General features: G+C 43.1%; 1 protein-coding gene and 1 non-coding gene across 2 annotated transcripts; one reads left to right on the top strand and one right to left on the bottom strand.

Moving 5' to 3' along the window:
* The first annotated feature begins 13,555 nt into the window (after window positions 1-13,555).
* Window positions 13,556-13,628, top strand: TRNAQ-CUG (transfer RNA glutamine (anticodon CUG)). The gene has a single exon. It is a non-coding gene; the product is annotated as a tRNA-Gln (tRNA).
* A 3,684-nt stretch (window positions 13,629-17,312) lies between these two features.
* LOC125153800 (zinc finger protein 677-like) lies at window positions 17,313-23,817 on the bottom strand. The gene is made up of 3 exons (XM_047837323.1): window positions 23,682-23,817; window positions 20,132-20,213; window positions 17,313-18,676 (listed from the first exon to the last, which is right to left on the bottom strand). Exons 2-3 carry the CDS (start codon window positions 20,144-20,146, stop codon window positions 18,458-18,460), a joined length of 234 nt encoding a protein of 77 aa, XP_047693279.1. The 5' UTR covers window positions 20,147-20,213; window positions 23,682-23,817; the 3' UTR covers window positions 17,313-18,457.
* Between the last annotated feature and the right edge of the window lie 688 nt (window positions 23,818-24,505).

The raw sequence follows: 24,505 nt of genomic DNA, 5'->3' as shown, positions 1-24,505 counted from the left end.
ATAATGGACCACATTACCTTGTGGAAGCTAGTTAGTGTCTCTCTGAGAAATAAAATAAACATTAAAAAAAATTAGAAAAACTGTAGACTAAGATTAAGGGCTGGTATCATTGTGTCGGTAAATTGTACAAACAAATCATTGGGGCTGATATAATCGTCTGCGTCATTCAGAAGCCATGGTGAGCAAATGCCTGTTCACTGAAGAAACGGATGGTAGTCATGCTGCTGGTGAAGCTGGACATGTTTTTATTTTTTTAAGTTTATTTACTTTGACAGAGAGAAAGAGAGAGAGAGAATGTGCACGCATGTGAGCCAGGGAGGGGCAAACAGAAAGAGAAGGGAGAGAGAGAATCCTAAGCAGGCTCTGCACTGTCAGCTTGGAGCCCGACACCAGGCTTGAACCCACAAACTGTGAAGTTGTGACCTAAGCTGAAACCAAGAGTTGGGAGTTTTAAGTGACTGAGCCACCCAGGTGCCCCAAGTGGGACATGTTTTTAAAGCACCATTTGTGGGTCTGTAGGCAGACACATTTGTCTCATGTTTTGGAATTCCCTCACCTGTTTATCTCCAGCTTTATAAAGCCCCTTTACTCTGCATCCTAAAACTCTCTTTCTTCTTACATTCCCTACAAATTCTCTTTCCCATGACCACTCCAGGCTGTTATGCAATCCTGGGACTGCATCAGTCGTGTGAGGAAAAGGGATACTTAATCAGCTTTGTGTAAGAAACAGCAGGGGCCACATTACCTCACTTTTTCCACAAACCCTCCAGGTTAGGACAATAGGAGGCAAGGTTACAGGGGATGCAGGCAGGTGCAGAGGGATGATGTGGGACATTAAGAATTGCTTTTGGGGTGGTACTCTGGCTAGATGAGACTGAGAAGCGCCTGAATTCGGATACTAGGTTACTCGACCTGTAACGATTATACGAAGGCACACACATGTACAATGGCTCCCGCTGACCACACCATTTCACAGGAAGGTCCCACACAATATCCAGCTGAGCCTTGCAGGGCGGGCGCCACCCAAAGGAGCCAGCTGAGAATTAACAAAGGTCAAACAACATGTCCAAAGTCAGGACCCAGAAGTTCTGCCACCAACACAAGTACCAATCCTCCCATGACACCAGAACCAATCCTGATACCCCTCTTCTTGTCTCACGCTGCGTGAAAACGAAAGAATGTCCCCATTGCCTCCTTCAGGGCTGTGACAATCACCAATACCCCACGGTATTCTCCCAGAAGCACAGGGAGGGCCTGGCCCCTGCTCAGAGAGCTTAGGGGTAAGGTCAAGATATGGGATTAGAGAACTACCAAAAACTGGTTGTCTTGTGTGGGGATGGCTTCCCTTCGTGAGGCAGGAGCTGTTCTGTGTATCTCTACTTCTTCCGTTGTGAGTGTCCTGGGAACTCCTGTCTGGAACGGAGGGTTTCTTATCCTTGTTCTTAAGAGAAAGACCGAAGCTTTGTTCATTCAGACATTAAGAGACTTTCAATGGTGCTTCTGGACTCATCATCTCCTTTCCTCAGACCATCTGCCCACTTCGTGCAGGATCATTGCTGGTTCCAGAACAAAGTATCCACCAATACACAGGAAAGCAAACACTTTAAACCCCAATCCTCTGGATGTACTCCTGTGCTCCTGACTCAATTCTTAAAAGAAGAGCGACTAAATGTTATGTCGGGTGGAGGCACATCCACATTTACAGTGTTCTGGAAAATTCCCAAAGAGGCGATGTATTTTAAGAATGATTTCTGGACTCACCTGTAATGTCCTTTATTCCCATCTGAACACAGAGCTGCACGAGAACTTCATAAAAGCCACCGAACATTGTGTTGCCTTTCTTATTTTGAAGGAATTATAGACACACAAACTGCGAACGAAGATAGTATGGAAAAGTCCTTGTAAACTTTACCCAGGTTCCTCAGAGAGTTACATGTTACATAATACAGCACAGTGTATGCCCCAGCAAGCAAATTTACATTCACAATCAGGGAGAAAATGCTCCTATCCAAAAGCTGTCACTGTTCTGGAGATTCTTGTAAAGATGATGAGTAAGGAGTTGGCTACAAACAGGTGCCTGACACTCACATCTGTGGACCTTACCCTTAACCTATGAAGAAAAGGAAGATGTAATGGTAAGGAAGAGGGAAATTCCCCAGCATTTTAATCAGAATCTGTGATAAGGAGACCATTCCTACTGCCAAAACCCTGGAGGCCATATGTGGGTTCCCTATGATGCATGTCCTTCCTTTGTCCTTCCTTCCTGAACCATTGGCTACATTTACCATTTCAACTGAAATCCAGTATTCTCCACTTACCTTTACTACCCATTGAGAAATACTTACTTTACTTCTTTTTAGAGCCTTATCTATAATTCTGACTGTGACCAGTGTCCATTTATGTGTAGAGATTTATTCTAATGCCAATACCAATTATGCCTAAAGCTTCTGAGATCCTGTTAACTACAGATACTCAGACTGCAACAATTACACATGGAACCTGCCCTATGACCAAGTGGTCATTAAGTGGGACTGAATGATTGCAAGATTCACTCAGTAATAGTATGGTAACAGAGAGTCCTTTGTTTTTACGCTAGGAACAAAGCAGAGTAGCACCTGTCACCACAGCATTGAACTATTTCATATGATGCCCAAAGTTTGGTAGATAAAACACTAATATGCAATTATATCAAGCATGCAGGATACAAAGCTAAGGTACAAAAGTTAACTGCCTTCCCAAATACTAAAGATGAACAAGTGAATTGAAAATTGAAAACAAAATACCATTTACATTAGACCAAAACAAGAGGTTCCATCACAGACACTGTCATGGCAACATATGAAAGGTCTGTGATGAAGACATAACATGAATAACAGATTTTCAGCCAGAAGTCCAAAGTCAATAATGAAGTAACCTCATCAAGATATCTATCATTTTATTTAGGATGCCCTGTTTCTTTTATCTAAGTAAGTAAAATGTAAGCTTTTGTGAAACCCTAAATGAATCATGTGCTTTTTTTTTTTAATGTTTATTTTTTGAGAGGGAGAGAAAGAGTGTGAGTGGGGAAGGGTCAGAGAGAGAGGGAGACACACAATCTGAAACAGGCTCCAGGCTCTGAGCTGTCAGCACAAAGCCCAATGCGGGCTCAAAGCCACGAACCCTGAGATCATGACCTGAGCCGAAGTTGGCCACTTAAACAACTGAGCCACCCAGGTGCCCCCATGTGCCTTTTATTAGCCCAGGTGCATCCTGGCTCACTGGGGCATTTCATATTCTTGGACTCTCCAGGTTGAATATCATCCATTACAATTTTCTTCCATGTTAGATTCAAACCTACAATTTTGGAAATACATATTCATAACCTGAATGTGTTTGAGAGTCATGCACTCCACAGTATATCCCAGATTATTTTTCTGGCTATAATGAAAATACCATAATAATGCAATTTCAAACTCTCACCCTCTACAACCTGCCTCGCCATTCATCAATATACACCACATGATTATATTTTGGCATGCCTTTTGTGCTGCAATGAGACCCATGTGTTGCACCGTTATATTAAATGACAACAGAAAAGTAGTAGGCATATGAAAAGAATGAGGAACTAAAAGAAAATTTCAGAAGCATGAAGATAACACAAACTACATTTTTGCTGGAGTGCTCAGGGAATAATTTGAAAAGATAAGGCTTCATGAGTTTACTCTCAAGAATGAACATACACGGGGAGCCTGGGTGGTTCAATTGGCTGAGCGTCCGACTTCAGCTCAGGTCAAGATCTCACGGTCTGTGAGTTCGAGCCCCACATCGGGCTCTGTGCTGACAGCTGAGAGCCTGGGGCCTGCTTCAGATTCCATGTCTCCCTCTCTCTCTGCCCCTTCCCTGCTTATGCTCTGTCTCTCTGTCTCCAAAATAAATTAATTTAAAAAAGAAGAATGAACATACACAATGGCAATTTTGATAACTAGAAATCTCTTATTTACCCTCTAAAACATTTATGCTCACTTGCATTGTGCTTAGTCCACTGGAACAGGATGTCAGATGTCAAGAATGATGACTGCATGCACTGAAGTGTAAGGAGAATGTTTATTACATAATGATGCTTTCTCGGGAGAGCAGGGTAGGCTTCTCAAGTTCTGACAATGGGTAGAGAAAGCAGGGAATGGGGACTATTTTTGTTATGATGCATCCTATGTGGGGCGGGGGTGATGGTACTCACTGACACTGTGAACTTATGACTCCTGCCAAGGGAAGGGCCTCTCGGGCGTCATTATTAGCTTTTCCTGCCCAGATGGGCAGAATGGTAAGAGGTTGTAATGATGCTTCACAAGTATCATTAGTCAGACATCAAAAGTAGAGCCAGACTCTTTAATATAAGACTGAATGTTTACTCCTGACTGACTTGGTTGGGAAAGACCACAATCTTCCTCATGCTTCCTTTTGTTCCTGATGCACAAATAGCCCCCACTGCACAGTATGATTGTGGAAACTGGTTGTGAATTACTGTTTAGATCAACTACCTAAGATATTTTTAGACGATGTCCCAATTCTTTTTCTATTAAGTTCTAGTCTATTACTAAAACACATTCAGAAGTGATAGAATATTTCCCAACGACAAGCCTTTTATAGAGCTTTCACTTTAAGGGAGAATGGAATGAATGGAATCTCAAAATCACTCCTTCCATTTTTATACCAAGATACTAGAATCAGGGAGTGCCTGGGTGGCTCAGTCAGTTAAGCATCCAACTCTTCATTTTGCTGAGGTCATGATCTCATGGTTCATGGGATCAAGCCCCCCGTTGGGGTCCACACTGAGTGTGAAAAAATAAATGAACAAATTCTTAAAAACTTTTAAAAAAGGTACTAGAATCAGAACATCTGTATTGAAACATGGCAAACTAGTTGATTCAGATAAAATTAACTTAAAATGAAATCAATAAATTTCATAGGAAATAAATCTGTAAGTTAGAAAACACTAAGGATTAACAATTTTTTAGTCATTTCAAACACATATCAGACTGGTCATGGGTTGCATGCAATATTATACATTCAGGATAAAGAACAAAGTCCACTGAAGAATGTCTCATCCCAAAGTTATCCTTGAGTACCTTGTCAGTTAATATTAATAGTGGGTATTTTTAAATTTGGTCTATGAAATGTTTTCTTTCTTTTTTTTGTTTTTTGTTTATTCATTTTTGAAAGACAGAGACAGAGTACAAGCAGGGGTGGGGCGGAGAAGAGAAGGGGACACAGAATCTGAAGCAGGCTCCAGGCTCTGAGCTGTCAGCACAGAGCCTGACGTGGGTCTCGGACCCACGAACTTTGAGATCATGACCTGAGCCGAAGTTGGACGCTCAACCGACTGAGCCACCCAGGCGCCTGAAATGTTTTCTTCAGCATTGTTTTCTTTTACCTTCTGTTGTTGAGGTGGGTGGTAATATGAAATGTGAAAATTCCTCAATATATTTATTTTATTTTAATTAATTAATTTTAGAAAGGGTGCATACAAGTAGGGGACAGGGGCAGAGGGAGAGGGACAGAATCTTAAGTAGGCTCCATGTTCAGTGTAGAACTGACCTGGGGCTCAATCCCACAACCCACAGATCATGGCCTGAGCCAAAATCAAGAGTCGTGACAGTCAACTGACTGGGCGACCCAACCACCCCCCCCCCCAATATCTTTATAAAAATTGCACTTTTAAAATGTGTAGCTAATTAGGAAAAACCCTCTTGGATTACTTCCATGTAAATAAGACAAAACCTAATAATGAAAAGGCCTTTGCCCCTCACTATTCATTCTTCTTGGTCATACAGTGGCCATCCTGCAGTAAGAAGAGAGAGTACTGAGTGCTAAGGGAAGTGGAGCAGGCAGAGGACTGCCCAGGGGACCCGTCCCATCCCAACCTGCATCTCTGGGCTTCCTGTTATGTGAGAATGATAAACCACCTAGTTGTTTCAGCCACTGATTTCCAGGAGGTCTGTCCCTCACAAATAAGAACTGTCCGACCTGACCAATAAGATTAATATTTGTATTGAGAGTAGAATGGAGCATGTGAGAGGGAATCTTGAATTTAACATTTTGTAGCTGAGAAGATCTACAAAAGGCATCCTTCACAGATGGGTTAGAGCTGTTTGGCACGTGCTGCCTAAAACTCACAAGATGAACCAAACAAAATACAGCTTGAGAATTTATGAGGAATGTGCAGAATGCTAGGGTACAAAGTTACAAGAGTAAAGAATTTGGTGTCACAAATAGAATTACATGTTTACTTGAGCATGTGAACTATCAGTCTTGGAGTTTTTATGCACTACAGTAACTTTCTGCTTTGTAGAGATAAAACGCATTTGATCATTCTACCAGTTAGGAACTATTGTATTCACTGATATTAGCAGGAAACAAAATTCCCTGCCTTCAAGTAGCTTATATTCTGTAAGGTTAAGTCTGTAAGGATAAAATATGATACTGGTAAGTAACATAAACATGTTCATATACAATGATAGATCACAGGGTTTCCTAATTTAAACAATGTTTTCAGGCAATGCCCACATGATGAGGTCATCTTTGAGCAGAACCACTGAAAGCGTATCATGCAAATACCAATGAGGAAGGGCAAGTGGGTGGAGGAAACAAGCAGAAAATTGCCAGAATGGGAACATATTTACAGTGGATTGGGAATATCCACAATTGTTGTGTGGTTTAGAGAAATGTGATACCAAGTTTCCACTGGACACATTTAAATTTTGGGAATCCTTGCAGTTAGAATTTTTAAAATTTTAATAAGAAAACTGCCCAAAGTGCTTCAGATTGTAGGTAATAGATCCAAAACCATGACCTTTTTGGAGAATGCATGGACCTACTTCTTTATGGCAGCCTCACCCCTACCGAGAGAACACAGCAGTGGGGCGGGGGGGGGGGGGTAAGGACTGAAAGGAAAGACAGTAAATACCATTTGTCAAAACTGTCTGAGGGATTTGATCCCAGGACTTGCTAAGATACATACTTTTCGTCTTGTCTACCCCTGTAGCCAGCCAGGGGTATACTGCTACTTAAGAATGTGTATCAAGTAAAATTTGGTGGGTCTTTTATGCCTCAGTTATACCTTCAATGTCAATGTCAACAAATTTTTAACATATAATAAGATATTGTACTTAAAAATTGAATAGTAACAAAATCACATATTTCATGTTTCCTCATTAATACAAGATCTACTAACCCCCAATTATTCCTAGTCTTATGCTTCCATGTGAGACTTGTGCTTCCATCTTGTGCCTAGTATTTACACAAAGTTGACTTTTCATATGTTTCATATCCCAAGTTTTATACTAACTCAGATGTGATGATAATGTGACTCTATGTGTGAGATCGGCAAACTTTTATGCAAGGAACATACAGTAAATATTTTATTCTTTGTAGGCCATACTGATTCTGTTACCACTCTTCCATTATGTCTTTACTGGATCAAAAGTACCTAAATATGAACGTGGCTGCATTCCAGTTACACTGTACTTAAAAACAAATGTTAGGCTGTATTTGGCTCATGTTCTGTAGGTGGCAGACTCCTGATCTACACAAAGGAATTAAGAGCACTAGAAGTAGTAACTCTATGGATAAATAAACAATACCTTTCCTATTTTTTAGCCTCCTTAAAATATGGTGGACTGTTTAATAAACTAACACTCTAGTATATTTGTGTATAGCATATGTAAAAGAAACCCATACTAATGGTAGCACAGGGCAGAAGCAGAGAAATGGAAGTCCATGTGGAAAGGAAGTGTCGGGTGCTCTACATGAAGAAGTATAAACTCACGTGTGGTAAGCTGTATAGGATAACCCCTAAAACAAACACATAAAAGATAGTTATAGGTAATACCAGTAAACCAAAAAAGAATAAAAAGGATTTAAAACAAAATCATCTGTAAAAACTGAGTTATTTCAAACAAGGCAGAAAAAGAGGAAACAGAGAAAGGAGATCTAAAAGCAACAGCAAGATAATTTAAATCTATATAGTAATATCTGTAAAAGGAAACAGTCTAAAAACCCCAATGAAAAGGAAAAATTGTCACTGATTTTTTTTTTTTTTTTAGTTTTATTTATTTTGAGAGAGAGAGAGAGAGGGAGAGAAAGAATCTCAAGCAGGCTGTGTACTGTCAGTATAGAGCCCAGCAACCTCATCAATATATCTAAAAGACTAGGGGCGCCTGAGTGGCTCAGTCGGTTGAATATCTGACTTCGGTTCACCATCTCACAGTTTGTTAGTTTGAGTCCTGCATCAGGGCCACTGTCTGCTGCTGTCAGCACAGAGCCTGCTTGGATCCTCTGTTCCCCTTTCTACCCCTCCTCCACTTGCACGCACTCTCTCTCAACAATAAATTATGAAAACATTCAAAAATAAAAAGAGAGGCGCCTGGGTGGCTCAGTCGGTTAAGCGTGTAACTTCAGCTCAGGTCATTATCTCACGGCTCCTGAGTTTGAGCCCCGCGTCGGGCTCTGTGCTGATGGCTCAGAGCCTGGAACCTGCTTCGGATTCTGTGTCTCCCTCTGTCTCTGCCATACGCCACTCATGCTCTGTCTCTCTCTCTCAAAAAATAAACATTAAAAAAACTCTTTTAGGGGCGCCTGGGTGGCGCAGTCGGTTGAGCGTCCGACTTCAGCCAGGTCACGATCTCACGGTCCGTGAGTTCGAGCCCCGCGTCAGGCTCTGGGCTGATGGCTCAGAGCCTGGAGCCTGTTTCCAATTCTGTGTCTCCCTCTCTCTCTGCCCCTCCCCCGTTCATGCTCTGTCTCTCTCTGTCCCAAAAAAAAACCAAAAAAAACCAAAAAAAACAACAAAAAAAAACCCTCTTTTAATTAAAAAAAAAATCTAAAAAAAGACTGCACAAACTGAAGAGAAGTGGATGTTTCCACAGGTGCCCTGCTCCTTTGACGCCCAACATCTTATGAATTTTAGGTCATTTTGAGTTTTAACTTTCCTGCAGAGTGAAACGTTTGATTTGATTAACCTTCAAGAGCTAGACTTCGTTCTTAGTTCTCATGCACAACACATTGTGGAACCTGCTTAAGCAATTAACCACACTCATTATATTTGTTCTCCAACATGAAATCTTTGGTGAATCCTGAGGCCAAGTCATAGCATGAAGGCCCTGCTATGCTGTTTGTAAGGTTTCTTTCCATGACTCCGTGATTCTGTGGTATGGAGTTCCCCCATGACATTGCTTTACATTCATATCTTCATTCTACATGTATTCTGGAGTTTACTGAGGCTTGAATACTGCTTAAAGGCCTGGCCACACTGGTGACATTTGTAAGGTTTCTCTCCAGTATGAGTTCTCTGGTGAACTGTCAGGCTCGAATTTTAACTAAAAGCCTTGCCATACATATTACATTCATAGGGTTTCTCTCCAGCACGAATTCACTTATGTTGAGTAAGGTCTGAACTCCTGACCAAGGCCTTGCCACACTCATTACATTTGTAAGGTTTCCCTCCCCTGTGAATTCTCTCATTACCCCAAAGGTGTCAATGTGTAGTAAAATCTTTACCACACTGATTATGTCGGTAAGGTTTCTCTCTAGAATGAATTCTTATGTTGAGCAAGATCTGAACACTCAGAAAAATGCTTTGCAACACACATTGCATTTGTAAGGCTTCTCTTCAGTATGAATTTACTCATGACCCCAAAGGTGTGACCATGTGGTAAAATCCCTTCCATATACATTACATTTATATGGTTTCTCTCCAGTATGGATTTTCTGATGACTTGTGAGGTTCGAGAACCTGTTAAAGGCTTTGCCACACTCGTTACATTTGGAAGGTCTCTGCCCAAAATGAATTCTTGGATAATTAGCAGAGGTCAAGCAATGGCTAAAAGCCTTCCCACACTCATTAAGTTTGTAAGTTTTTTCTCCGTTGGGGGTTTTCTCACATTGTGTCAGTAATGAAGGATGCATAAGAACCTTCCCACACTTATTAACAATGTTGCTTTTGACAGTAGAAGGAATTCTTTGAGGTAGTGAAATCAAGGGCTTTTTTTTCTTTTACCTTTATTTATTTTTGAGAGAGAGAGAGACAGAGTGCGAGCAGAGGAGGGGGCAACGAGAGACAGAGACACAGAATCCGAAGCAGGCTCCAGGCTCTGAGCTGTCAGCACAGAGCCTGACGTGGGGCTCGAACTCACAGACCGTGAGATCATGACCTGAGCGGAAGTCGGACGCTTAACTGACTGAGTTGCCCCAGGCTCCCTATAAATTGAGGACTTTTTGATAGACTTCTCAGCTTGATTACTTTCATAAATTTCCTCTTGGGTTTGAAATCTCTGAAGTTCAGCCAGATATGAATGAAAGCTTATTCCAAGCCTATTGCCCAAGCAGTTCTTATACTTGTTTCCTGAATAGCCTACCTTGCTCTTTAGTGACTTCTTTATCATATCATGTTTGTAATACTGAGATATACTTCTTCTTATGGAAATACCGTGCTTTACCGGGAAATGATTCCAGAATTTATGATGTTGTTGGTCTTCTCTACAGATGAGATTTAAAAAAAAAAAAAAAAATTTTTTTTTAATCTTTATTTATTTTTGAGAGAGACACAGACAGAATGCGAGTGGGTTAGGGCAGAGAAAGGGAGACACAGTATCTGAAACAGGCTCCAGGCTCCGAGCTGTCAGCACAGAGCCCGACATGGGGCTTGAACTCACGAGCTACGAGATCATGACCTGAGCTGAAGTCGGACACTCAACCAACTGAGCCACCCAGGCGCCCCGTGGTGAGATATTTATAATGGGATGTGGTTATTCCTTCATAATTTGTTTTCTTCATATACCCACTGAGTGGCAAATTTGTTCACATCTTGCTGGATTCCCCTTAAAGTCATCAAAGTCATGACTTATGCATCTTTCCAAAATCAACGTTTAGAATAACTCTCCATTATTAAGGCCATCTTTTAATGGTAATTCTTTGCTCACACATCTAGTAATGATATCTGTAAGATATAAATAATCATAGCCTTCCTATTAATCAGGGTGGGAAGATGGATATTTTATACTGAAAAGTATTACACCAAAAGTAAAACTTATAACTGACAGAGTTATCAACTTTCTCCAACTATGGTTTGGAAACACAAAGGACCTAAGATTCCTCAGTGTAAAGACAGTGTCATTACATATAATCCAAATTGTTTTCAGGGAAGCCTATTTCCAAATAATCTGTGACCAAGAGTTACAAGAGCCCTGAGAAAACAGAAATTTGCCACAGGCATCCCAAAGCACACAGAACCTCACAAGAAGCATAAAGGTGTCTCACATATGAAAACAGATAGTAAAGCTGATTATCGAATGCTTATTATACACAACATTAAATCATGACTTAAAGAGAAACAAAATATTCTTCTGAATATGTGTTACAAAAATACATCCAGGTAGAACAGGCATACTGCAGTATTAATAATCCAGAATATACATTAAAAATTATCTGTTAGTCATAAAATATAATAAACATTTTGTTAACCCCCCAAAAATCTAGCAATTAACAAGTATTTACAATTATAAGACATATATAGTCTGTGGAATTATAAGGAATTCACCCATAAGAACAAAGGAAAGGACCTGCATTTCAGAAAGAGCACACAATGTTGAGAACTGGAAAATATGCTGAACATCGCGGATTCTGGAATAAGAGATTCAGATAAATAGCTAATATTAAAGAGATTAACAATGGGAAAATGGGACATCAAAATGATCAAGCTGGGAACTCCAAATGTAACTCCCTTTATAAAAGCAGGAAACAAGCTAGAAAAAAGTCAGGATAAACTTAACTCTGGAAATTAATCACAGGATTCCAGCAACCAGGCACACTTTTAATCAAGAAAAAGGTAGCTGTACCCCAGCTAAGAAGTAGCCTTGAAGATAGGAGCCTGCAGGGGGTACAAACTTCCTGAACTACAGGGGAACAGATGGGACCTTTAAGGAATTGTTGCTGTGTTTGTTTAATCTGAAGGACTGGCTCAAAGTGCTTGCTGTCTTTGGTCTACTTCAGATCTCTACTTAGGTGGAGGTGATAACCAGGGGTCATATGTCACAAACTTTTTTTTTTGTTTAAGTAATCTCTACACTCAACGTGGGACTTGAACTCATGACCCCAAGATCATGATCTGTATGCTCTATGGACTGAGCCAACCAGATGTCCCTAAATTTTTTAAAAAACATTTATAGAGGGGCGCCTGGGTGGCGCAGTCGGTTAAGCGTCCGACTTCAGCCAGGTCACGATCTCACGGTCCGTGAGTTCGAGCCCCGCGTCAGGCTCTGGGCTGATGGCTCGGAGCCTGGAGCCTGTTTCCGATTCTGTGTCTCCCTCTCTCTCTGCCCCTCCCCCGTTCATGCTCTGTCTCTCTCTGTCCCAAAAATAAATTAAAAAAAAAAAAAAACGTTGAAAAAAAAAAAACATTTATTGACACATTTAAAAAAAACATTTAAAGGTAAATTAATGCCACCTAGGACAAGGGATAACAATTGGAGCAAACAATGGGACAAACCTAAAACCCTGGTAAAAACATTGGGGAGTGAGGTGTACTGGGGAATAAGGCTTAGAAAATCCCCACATATTCCAGGGATTCTGGAAGGTTGTGAGCATGCCTGGGACTTGGTACTTAGGAAAAGACCTGAGAAATCCCCAAGCTTACCTCCTGTTGACCGCCCAATTCTGAGCAAGCAGAAATGAAGGGTAAGGCACTGGTGTAATCTTCTTCCTGAATACATAAGTCATTCCCTAAAACAATCTACCCCATACACAAACACACAGAGTTCGTCTACAGAGAACATAAGCAGGTCTTGTTTTGAATATGGATGCAAAAATACTCAACAAAATACTAGCCAACTAAATATACATAGCATATGAAGATTATACACCATTAAAATTGAGATTTACCCAAATGTCCATCAATGTATGAATAGATAAAGAAGATGTGATATGTGTATATATATACATATACATATAATGGAATACTAGTCGGCAATCAAAAAGAAGGAAATCTTGCCATTTGCAACTACGTGGATGGCAGTGGAGGGTATTATGCTAAGAGAAATTAGTCAGAGAAAGACAAATGTCATATGACTTCACTCACATGAGGACTTTAAGAGACAAAACAGATGAACATAAGGGAAGGGAAACAAAAATAATATAAAAACAGGGAGCGGGACAAAACAGAAGAGATTCATAAATATGGAGAACTGAGGGTTACGGGAGGGGTTGTGAGGGGGAGGGATGGGCTAAATGGGTAACGGACATTAAGGAATCTACTCCTGAAATCATTGTTGCCACTATATGCTAACTAATTTGGATGTAAATTTTAAAAAATGAAATTAAAACAAATAATAATAATTGAGATTTGTTCGAAGAATTCAAGGGTAAATGGTTCAACACATGAAAATCTATCAATGTAATAAACCACATTCATGTAAGAAGGCAAGAAAAAACACAAACCTACATAATCACCTCATTGTATGCAAAATGTCTGAAAAAATCCAGAACTCTTTATTGATAAAAAAAAAAAATTCAGCATACTAGGGGCGCCTGGCTGGCTCAGTCAGTAGAGCATGTGATTCTGGATCTCAGGGTTGTGAGTTCAAGCCCCACGTTGGGTATAGAGATTACTTAACAAATCAAGGAAAATACTTTTAAAAATTCAGTATACTAAAAAGAAAAGTGAACTTCCTCAACCTCTTAATGATCATTTATGAAAAACCCACAGCTAATATCACAGTCAACGGTGAAAGAATAAAAGCTCTCCCCCCATAGGCAAAGAAAAAGACACAAATGCACACCTTTACCACTGCTATTAACGTGTTCTGGAAGTTTTACCCAAAGCCATTAAGCATGAAAAAGGAATAAGAAGCATACATATTGGAGAAGTAAAAGAAAAACTACCTCTGCATGTAGATGGCATAATCCTATATACAGAAAATTCCGTAAAATACCCCCCAACACACACACAACCTTTTAGTGTTACAAATGATGTCAGGAAACACAGCATCAATACATGAAAAATCAGCTGTGTTACTACTACACATTAAATGGACAATGTGAAAAAGAAATGTTAAAAATTATTCCCTGTATAACATAACATCCAAAGAATCAGATACTTAGGAACAAATTTAACCAAGGAGATGAAAGATCAACAGACTGAAAACTATAAAACGCTGCTGAGAGAAATTAAACACCTAAATAAATGGCGAAGATGTTCCATATTTATGGATGGAAATATTTCATAGTTTTGAAAATGGTAACATTCACCAAAGTGGTCTGGAGATTCTACAGACACACTATCAAAATTCCAAGACTTGTTGAGAAATAGAAAACATGATCCAATACATATGGAACCACAAAGGCCCCTAAAGAGTCCAGACAATTTTGAAAAAGAAGAAATCTACAGAACAGAAAAACAGAGACAGAATGCACACAGGCAGTTTCAGGGACTGGGGACAGAGGAAAGAAAATGTGGAGAAACTGATTAAGGGTAATGGACACTAATTTGGAGTGATGGGAATGTACAACCAGACAGAGATGGTGGTTGAACACCTGGTAAATGCACTAAATGCCACTGAATTATTCAGTTGAAAATGGTTAATTTTGTTACGTAAATTCCACTTTAATTAAAAGTTCATCTTTAGGGACGCTTGGGTGGCTCAGTTGGTTAAGTGTCCAACTCTTTATATCGGCTCAGGTCATGATCTCACGGTTCGTGAGATCAAGCCCCATGTTGGGCTCTGTGCTGACAATGTGGAATCTGCTTGGGATTCTCTCTCTCCCACTCTCTCCCTCTGCCCACCCCCCAGTATTTTTTAAAAAGTTAATTTTTAAATAACAATGTAAGTAATTTCACAACAGCTTTAAAAATATATATCTTCCAATTTTAATACCTTAAAATTTTGAAGCTAAGTCTGTTTATATTATATAAAAATAATAGTTTCTCTTAGGCTGGCTTCCTCTAATACCCTGAAATTCTCACTGGATCCCTCATCATAATTCCATGCATGAAACAGACATGAGGCGAGGGTAATACATTTTACTATGTATTAGTAAACATATATTTATCAAGAATAAATAAAAATTAATGTGCACTTGCCCACAATTAATAATCCTGACTTCATAAAGATTATTAGGGAACTATAGATAACCTTAAGGGTCATATGACCAAAAGAACAAGGAATAACTTTTTTTTTTTTAATTTCTTTTGAGAGAGAGAGAGAGAGACAGAGCGAGAGACAGAGGAAGGAAGGGGCAGAGAAAGAGAACCCCACGCAGGCTCTGCACCACAAGCATGGAGCCCGATGCAGGGCTCAAACCCACAAACTATGAGATAATAACCTGACCCAAAGTCAGATCTTAACCAACTGAGCCACCCAGGGGCCCCAGCAAGGAATAACTTCTAATGAAGGCAGTTTTATCAGTTAAAGGAAGAAACAGTATTTGCCAGTTCCAGAAGGTCCATGCAGGAGGTGGCTGTGCAGCGGTGACCAACAAATAAAAACCAATAACACCCTGAGAACAACAGAACACCAGGATATGGGTCAAGAAGGACAATGTGCACTTCAGAGTTCAGGTTAATAGAATATGGGGAAGAAAACAGCCATCATGGGTTAATGAATAATAGGATTTCCAGAACCTTAGAAATTTTGTGGATACTGTCTCATGAATAACAGTGATGAAGAAGTACACGAAATGTAAGAAATTGGCTATGTTTCTATAAAATGAACTTAGATATTTAAGTACAAGTTCAATGTACCAAGAGTTACAGGGATATGATTAATTAAAATAAAGCACTTAAACCAAAATATAAAACATCTATAAAATTCATATAAAATTCAACAAGTCATATTTAGAAAATTTTAAATATACCATAGAAAAAACAAGGTATTTTATATAAAAAATTATGAATAAATTACTTTGTTTTTCTGGGATGAACAGAGTCACTTCATAACAAAAGCATATTCTCAAGATATCCAATATTCTTGATTTTAAAAATCCAAATTCAGGGCGCCTGGGTGGCTCAGTCAGTTAAGCAACCAACTTCAGCTCAGGTCATGAACTCATGAACTCATGAACTCATGGCTTGTGGGTTCGAGCCTCCCGTCATGCTCCATGCACAGCTTGGAGCCTGGAGCCTGCTTCATATTCTGTCTCCATTTCTCTCTCTCTGCCCTTCCCCTGCTTGTGCACTATCTCTCTCTCTCAAATATAAAATAAACATTAAAAAAAAATTTTTTTTCTTCTAAATTCATTCAGATGGGCCAGGTATTTGTTAATGAGCAGGTATGAATTCAAGCAAAACATGTGCAGGAAGGATAAATATGATATATCTTCCCAAAATTCTAGACATTACATAGGTTTTAGAAAAACACTTGCTCCACCATAACCCTGAACACTCAGGAAGGAAATTTGTAATACCTGGAAATGTGCATCAAAGTACCAGCATCTTAAACAAAAGAAATGGAGTAGAGCTCAATAATGTAATAAGCATCATGAACTCATAAATTCTCTCAATACGATAATTTAAAATCTTATTTGCTGGGGAAGGAACAAGGACGTACACATGGAACGAACACTGTTGTGTGAATAATAGTTCAGTTAACAGCCTCATAGATGGGGTTATGAAGGCGGACAATGATCCCTCTAGAATAACTTCCTGTATTTCTTCAGCCAAATCAAGGGGGATGACCCTTAGTGTACTCAATCACCACTCCCACAGTGCCCTTGAGAGACACTTTTGTGACACTCCAAAAACCAGAAGTCCTGAAGCCCTAAGCCAGGCTCTCATGCTACACTAGATGCCAGCATCCTGGAACATGCTGACCACTCTACTCAGGTGCTTCGGGGGCACAACTCCACTTAGCAGAATGGTGCTTTGACATCTAAATATAAGTGTTCTGCATCTAGAATGTTCTTTTTACCACTAAAACTTTGTATGGAAGAGTTCACCACACAAGTCGTCCAGTACATAATGGGTAGGTTATCACACCAGAAAATACAAGGATAAAAGTTCAGACAATAAGGAAGTGTATTTCACAACCCAGAAAGTTTCAGAGGCAAAACCACACAAACTTAGGAGACTATGAAATCAGGGAGAGCCAAGGTTTTCCCACACTCTGAGACTAAGGAAGACCTGCAAGACAGAGACAAAGAAGATAAGAGACTAAGGAAAGGGGTTATACTTTGTGGGATGTTGAAACAGGACCTGGGATCTACCTACAGACTCCTGGCTGATGGCCCAAAGCCTGAAATACGGTCCCCATGAAGGACTGGGGATCAAACAAAGGGCCCCCCCTCGGACCGCCCCCCGCCACACACTGTCTTTAAAGCATTGCTGAGTAACAATCTCGAAACACCCACTCCATTCCCAGTACACATGCCCCTACAGCGTGAAAGTGGAAATGAAGAAATGGCAGAGGCATGGAGCAGGCAGAGGGCTTGGGACAGCCCATGCACCTGCCTCTGGCCCAAGATGCAAAGAATGTTCCCATCATGACAGGTCACTCAAGCACATGAAACAGGATACAAGCTGGAGAAGGCCCGCAGTCAGGACGAAGGGGGCCTCACCTAAGATCTGTGTGACTGACTAGAGAAGGAGATGCAACGAAGGAAGACGCCCCTTACAAACAGCCCTCCATGTGCTCCCCAAGGTCGAACCAGTAAGGACTCCTGGGGGCAGACAAGGGCATGCCTGGGTCGTGACAAAGACTTTGCCCTTGTCGCTGCCAGGAGCTGCACTACCACTGAGGAGGGCAGGAGACATGCACACACCAAGAAGAGGGTGAAGGAGGAGAATAACACCCTCCTTTGAGACCCCACAAGAGATCAACTCTTCTTTTCCAAACACCTCTCCCACCCGGGGAGAATGTCCCAAACAACATTTCAGGGAGTCAATTTCTCTCTGCCATCTGACCCTCACTTGCCTTCACATCTTTGATACCTTCCCACCCACCTGGGTTTTGCCGCTAGTTTCACCCCACTCCTGGCCGTGCAAGGCTCTTCCTTCCTCCACAGTGGAGATGATATTCAGCTCAGAAAGAGGGTCTTGCTGACATGGAAACCGGTAGATGATGTCCTGCAGCTTTTCCATAAACCAATCCCAGTCCCTGGACAGCTGAGACCAAGGACATTCAACATAGGCGGGTTGTGAATAGCATTTCACAGACTTGTTCAGTGACCGTCCTACTTCTTCCAAATGCTTGAATGTTTGACAAATACAGATATCCAGCTCTCTTCCCAGAACTACTGAATCAAGAGTACAGTAATAAAACCAGGCAATCCGATGTTTTAAAGTTTTGACATAAAGTCTTGTGTCTCCTCAACTTTTAGCGCCACCACTAACCTGCATGTAGTGAGCACATCATCGGAAGAAAGGGGGCACTTCAAATCCAGACACCTCGTTGTGAAGCTTTTCATTTCTGGATCAACAGGGCTTCACTCTCAGTCAAACAGGGCAGGGACTCTCAAGCGCCTCCCAAAAGAAACACAAAGATAGCCTAGAACATTTCCCAACCTCTGCAGGGAAGTTATCTTCACCCAGGGAGACCAGGGTCCTGTAGTTCTCCAACATCACGTCCCTGTACAAGGCCCTCTGAGCGGGTTCCAGGCACTCCCACTCCTCCTGAGAGAACTCTATGGCCACATCCCTGAATGTCAACAGTTCCTGAAATGAAAGCACATTTCACCAAGAGGCCATCAGGAGAGAACTTCTTTCAGAAAAATGAGAGGAGCAGAGAGGTATAAGAGTTAATTATAAATGAGTAATTGGATAAGACACATCATCTTGAGCAAGTCATAAATCCCTGATTTTGCTTTGTTACACTTTCCATCAGAGAATTTCCATCAGCTAAACTACGAAGAATTTTACAATATTGTGCCAGATAAAATTCAAAAATGAAAAACGTCAACAAATGGTAGACTATATGCAAGTTCTAGACAGTATGTTGTATACACCATTTAACACTTAATTTCTCCACGACTTAGAGCACGAGTAGTGTCTTTAGGGATGACCAAGTCCAAAGTAGCATCAATGAAAAGTGAAACTGGAAAAAATGAGAAGCTGATGACAACAGAATCTATTCAAAGTTTCAAACACTTCTCATATGGTACATATCACCCTACTTGTAGAAGAACATAGCATCCAATTAAATTAGTAGTGGTTCCCATCTTACACAGGACCCAACTCACACACACACACGCTAAGGAACATGCATCAATCAGGTAATAAGTGGCAGAGCCTGTCCCTAAACAAGTGGTCAGGCTTTAGCATGGAACCCACAGGGCCTCACAGGAATGTAATGGACACACGGTAAAAGTCTGTTGACACAGAGCTTCCTAATGGAGAAAATATGAAACAAGTTAATGGCTGAAACTTAAACGTGGATAAAGATAAATATATTTGTCTGCAACAGGCGCATGTGCACACACAGTATTCATACTGCTGTTACCTCATTTAGGTGATGGTGTAGAAAAAAATTTAAGGCCATGGAAAACATGTCAGACATACCTTCAAAGTTAAAATAAATATGAAACTTATTTCTGAAATGACACGGTGTTTTATACACACCACAGGCTCCTGCTCACACACGTGTGCACCTACAACACACACACTGAAAAAAAACGAAGTCGAATTAACGGTCTTTAAGTAACATCTTTTTATAGGTAAACCTTCATTCTCTATATCATTTTTACTCATGCGCATTTCAGCATTTCTGGTACAATAAACATGTATGAATTGCATTACAGGTAAATAAAATTGTAATGTTAAGCCTGCTTACAAAAACAACACTGTGAAGAAAAAAAAAAATCTAAGTAATCACACTCCCAAAGTCTGCCTCGAACCTCCAGATCGAGAGTCACTTGATCTACATACTGAGTCAATCAGGCAGCCTCTTGCAAAAAAATATTCAAAAATAGTAACAAGCGACTCAATCTCCATTAAATACACATACAGTTGAAGTATGAGCTGGAATCTGCGTGGAGATAGAGGGGCTCAGATAAGGTCCTGGGGTGAACGTGAGCAAGCATGTCAGGAAGGACGCTTCAGAGTGAGATGAGCATGGCCCAGTGGTAGTGCAGGACACAGAGGACAGAACAAGGAACCCAGATACAACTTTACCTGAGAAAGAGTCATTCTTGACTCCTGGACTTGCCTCCTCTGCGCTTCTGTCCCAGGCAAGATGGGTCTCGAGACGTCAAACCTGAGTGTCAAATATATGCTGTTTAATGCTTAGAGTCAACTTACCCCTTTCTGTGCCACAACCACAGACAGGTAGACCTCCCCATGTGGGAGACGGCCCTCTGCTGCCCACTGCCAAAGAGGGGTTCAGAACAGTAAACTGCTACACAGAGACCTCTTCCTGCAGAACGCACTCCCCTCCTGGTGAGGCACACACACAAGCTGCAGCAGAGGGGATCTGGGCTGCACTAACCTCCCCTTGGAGTCACAGGCTCCCCCAATAACACCCCATGTCAAGGACAGCCCGCCTCACCTCTCTCCCTGTCTCTAGATCTGGGGCTGGTTCATTCCTCATTAACGGATGAGCTAAGGCCCTGGGGCCCAATGCTGGATACAAATTAGAATCACCTGGGGCATTTTCAACATCACTGAGTCTGTTCCCCATCATCCCAAACACAAGAAGGGGAATTCCTGGTGACTAGGCATAAGAGGTAACTACAAAATGCCTCAGCAATCCAATGCAAAGTCAGGGTCGAGCACCACGCAGAGGGCACCAGCCCAGCACACCTCCCACCTGAGGCTCTGCTCTCTCCTGGGCCCCTGTCCCCTGTATCCAGACAGTGGAAGAGGAAGGAGCAGAGAGACCCATGCGGAGTAGGCATTACAGGCCAGAGCTGGGGTAGGGACGAGGCTAGGATGTGACAGGGCAGTGTCAGAGATGGCCCCACAAGAAAGTAATATCAAGACAAAGACCTGGGGAAGGAGGATCACCGTGTGCATTTGAGGAGTCACAGAATTCTAGGCAGAGGGACCACCCTTGGGAAAGCCCTGAGGCAGTGCTGACCCTGGCCCCGGGAAGAGCAGACCTTTGAGTGCCTCTATCCCAGCGAGGGAGGAAGAGGGAGGAAGAGACAAGCCGGGTATTAGGTCACAGAAGTAGATCAGGAATAGCCAGCCGGCCATTGTCTTCAGACACTGTTCTCCCCCATCCCAACTGAATTTTGGAAACCATGTAGTGTTTTACCCATATTAATGTATTTTCTTTTAATCTATTTCTTTTTTTTTAACGTTTATTTTTAGGGAGAAAGCGTGCATGCACACATGCGGAAGTGGGGGCGGGGGGGAGAGAAAGAGAGAGAAAGAGAAAAAATCCCAAGTAGGCTCTGCACTGGCATTGCACGAACCGTGAGATCATGACCTGAGCCAAAACTGAGTTAACCAACTGAGCTACCCAGGTGTCCGCCCCACCCCTTTTTTTTATTCTGTCTTAAGTAAAAACACACACAATTAATGTAATATGCTCTGGAATTTGAAAACATGCCAAGATGGTCACCTAAGCCCCAGGAAGGATGGCACTACTCTTAACTGAGAAGTGGAGGACTGCAGGGAACATAATTGGGGGAGTTCAGGAGCTCATGTTTGGACATCATAAGGTGGAGATGCCTGTTAGACGTCCCAGCAGACGTGTCAAGGAGACAGCTGGACAACACAATCTGGAGTTCAGGGAGGAGGTCTGAGATAAGACTGTGAAATTGGGACCCCGCGAGGTATTTAGAGCCATGAGATATAGTGACACAGAAAGTGACTTGGTGCAGGCTGAGAAGGAAAATGTCCAAGACTATGTTATGGGGCCCCCTTTCAATTAGAGAGCAGGGAGTAGAGGAAAAATGGGCAGAAGAAATGGGGAAGTGAACAGCAAGAAGAAAACTGAAACAGACACACAGATGACAGGTAAGATTTGTCAACAGAGGGATGTCCTGAAAGCCATTAAAAAAAAGTCTGTAAAGGAGTCACCACTGTTCAACATGTTGCTGATCAGACAGATGAAGACAATGAATTAACCAGTAGATTTAGAAAATTGGAGGGCATTACTGCCTCTGACAAGGAGAAAGAAATGGTAGATGGGAAAGCTGGGTTGGATGAGGACTGAGACAGAATATACACAAGCGTTCTGTGTTTTGCATAGAAGGGCTCTTTGGGTCTTTTGACTACTGTGAATAACGCAGCTATGAATACAGATGTACAAAATACCTGTTTGGGTCCCTGCTTTCAATTTCTTTGGCGGATTATATGGTAATACTATGTTTAATTTTCTTTTTTTTTTTTTCTTTCTTTCTTTCTTTTTTTTTTTTAGCGTTTATTTATTTTTGAGACAGAGAGAGACAAAGCATGAATGGGGGAGGGTCAGAGAGAGGGAGACACAGAATCCGAAACAGGCTCCAGGCTCTGAGCTGTTAGCACAGAGCCCGACGCGGGGCACGAACTCACGGACCGCGAGATCACGACCTGGGCCAAAGTCGGCCGCTTAACCGACTGAGCCACCCAGGCGCCCCACTATGTTTAATTTTCTAAATTTATAATGAAAATAATTATAAAATTATTTTATACAGGAGTTGTATAAACAGGAGTTCTGTAATTCTCTTTCCCATCGGTTCAATTCAAACAGGCAAATTTCAAGTTAAAAACCTTATGAAGACACAGGTCACTGGATCACAACTTAATCACCCATATCCCATCAACCACCACTCATCCAGACCTGGGTTCCCCCTTTTTTCTCCCTCCGAAGCACTGTATTTCTATCAATCTGTTCATGTCTCCCTCTTTCCTGATTCTCTCCGCTGTTTTTCCTGTGTTTCCCCATCTCCTCCCTTGCTTTCTCCCCTTTCCTCTCTTCCTTTCCCTACACCTACACTTTCCGGGGAACTCTTCACACCCATTTCACCTTGTCCTACTCTTTCTCCCCAGTCTTTCTGACTGCTCCACTCGCCATACGTTTCTGCCTCTCTCTGCCCCCACGCACGGGTGTCCCCTCTGCTCTCCCTGTTCCAATCCCGCTTTCCGGTTACACCCCCTCCGCCCGGCTCACTGGCACCCCCATCGGATCTCGCACTGCTGTTTCCCTCCCCGCTGTCATCCCACCCTCTCCTGCTGTCTGTGTCTCTGCCTCGCCCGCCCGCAACCTTTTGCTCCTTCCCGCTCTGCGTTTGAAGCGCCTCGCTCTTGTGGCCCCACTTCTGCTTGTGCTCGCTATTTTGCTCCCCTTGTCCTGGGGCGCCTCCCTTTTCTCCACATTTCGCTCTTTTCTCCCGAGTTACTGTCGCCCGCTCCCACGGTCCCTCTGGGTCGACCCTCTCACTGGTCTTCCCTCCCTCATTCTCCGTCTCTCTCTCCTCATCCCTGGCCTCCCTGCCGCAGTCACGGCTTCCACAAGGCCCCTCAGCCTCGCGTGCGGGACGTGACCCGCGCTCTGACACCCCGCGCTCTCCCGTCCTCGGTTCCGCTCCTGAAAGCCCCCGCTCAACAGCGTGCTCTTCCCGGACATCGGTCCTCCCACCACATGCGGGGCTGCACGGGGGATTCTCAGGAGGCGGCGGGGTCTGCGCCACCCCAGGGCCAGACTCCGAGCCGCGATGGGCCCAGACCCGCCAGGCTGCGGGCACAGGCGCCGAGCGCTGCCATCCACCCCGCACGCCCATCTCCCGAGACTCACGCGGCGCGGGGGACACGGGTGCCCAGGGGCACAAGGCGGCAGGCGGCGTCTGAAGGCCCGAGGGCCCCGAACACCACAGGCGGGGACCGACTCCGAAAGATAGATCCGAACCGAAACCAACTGGGACCCCCGAGCCGGCAGCAGGGTTCGGTGTGTCCGCGACGCCACTCACCGCGGTGGGAGGCGCGGGGGAGGCGACGCTAACGTGCGTTGAGACCCCCAGGCGCTGGGCGTGTGCGACTGTGGACTGGAGACGCTCACGTACAAAACGGAAAGCTCAAAACGCAGAGACGGATTTGACGTCCGCTCCCGCAGCCGCTTCCGGCCGGTGAAACGCAGCGCGTGCGCACAGGAGGAACGCGGGTGGAAGACTGGACCTAGAGAGACGGCTTCCGGTACTGTTCGAGGAGAGAGCGAGGCCGTCCCGGATGCGCACTGCTTGGGCGGGGCTTGGGTGGAGCGCTTCTGACTCGGGTCGGTTCGCGCTCTCAGGTCCGGCCTGGCCGCGGTCCATGGGACGGGATGGGGCGCTTTGCGGGAGCGCTTTCGGTAATAGGAAGAAGTGGATACGTCCGTAGACGCCACGTTGTCGGGAGAGCGGGCCCGGGCGGAACGTGGGCCAAGAGCTTACGGAACTTGGCGAGCCCAAGGCCGCCCGGACTGGGGCCAGAGGACGAGGCCACGACCGCCGGGCTGGGTCTGGGTTGAACGTGGAGGTACAGATCTGACTTCAGCCAACCCGTACAGCTGTGAGCTGGACCCTGGGGACGAGGCCAGGACTCAAGGACCTGCCCGAGTGTGGCCCGAACACCTCTGGGCCCCAG

This window comes from Prionailurus viverrinus, chromosome E2 (genome assembly GCF_022837055.1).
Source record: "Prionailurus viverrinus isolate Anna chromosome E2, UM_Priviv_1.0, whole genome shotgun sequence".
In the NCBI taxonomy this organism is placed as follows: Eukaryota; Metazoa; Chordata; class Mammalia; order Carnivora; family Felidae; genus Prionailurus; species Prionailurus viverrinus.
Note: the sequence above shows the minus strand (reverse complement) of the source record. Positions and strands in the feature narration are given on the sequence as shown.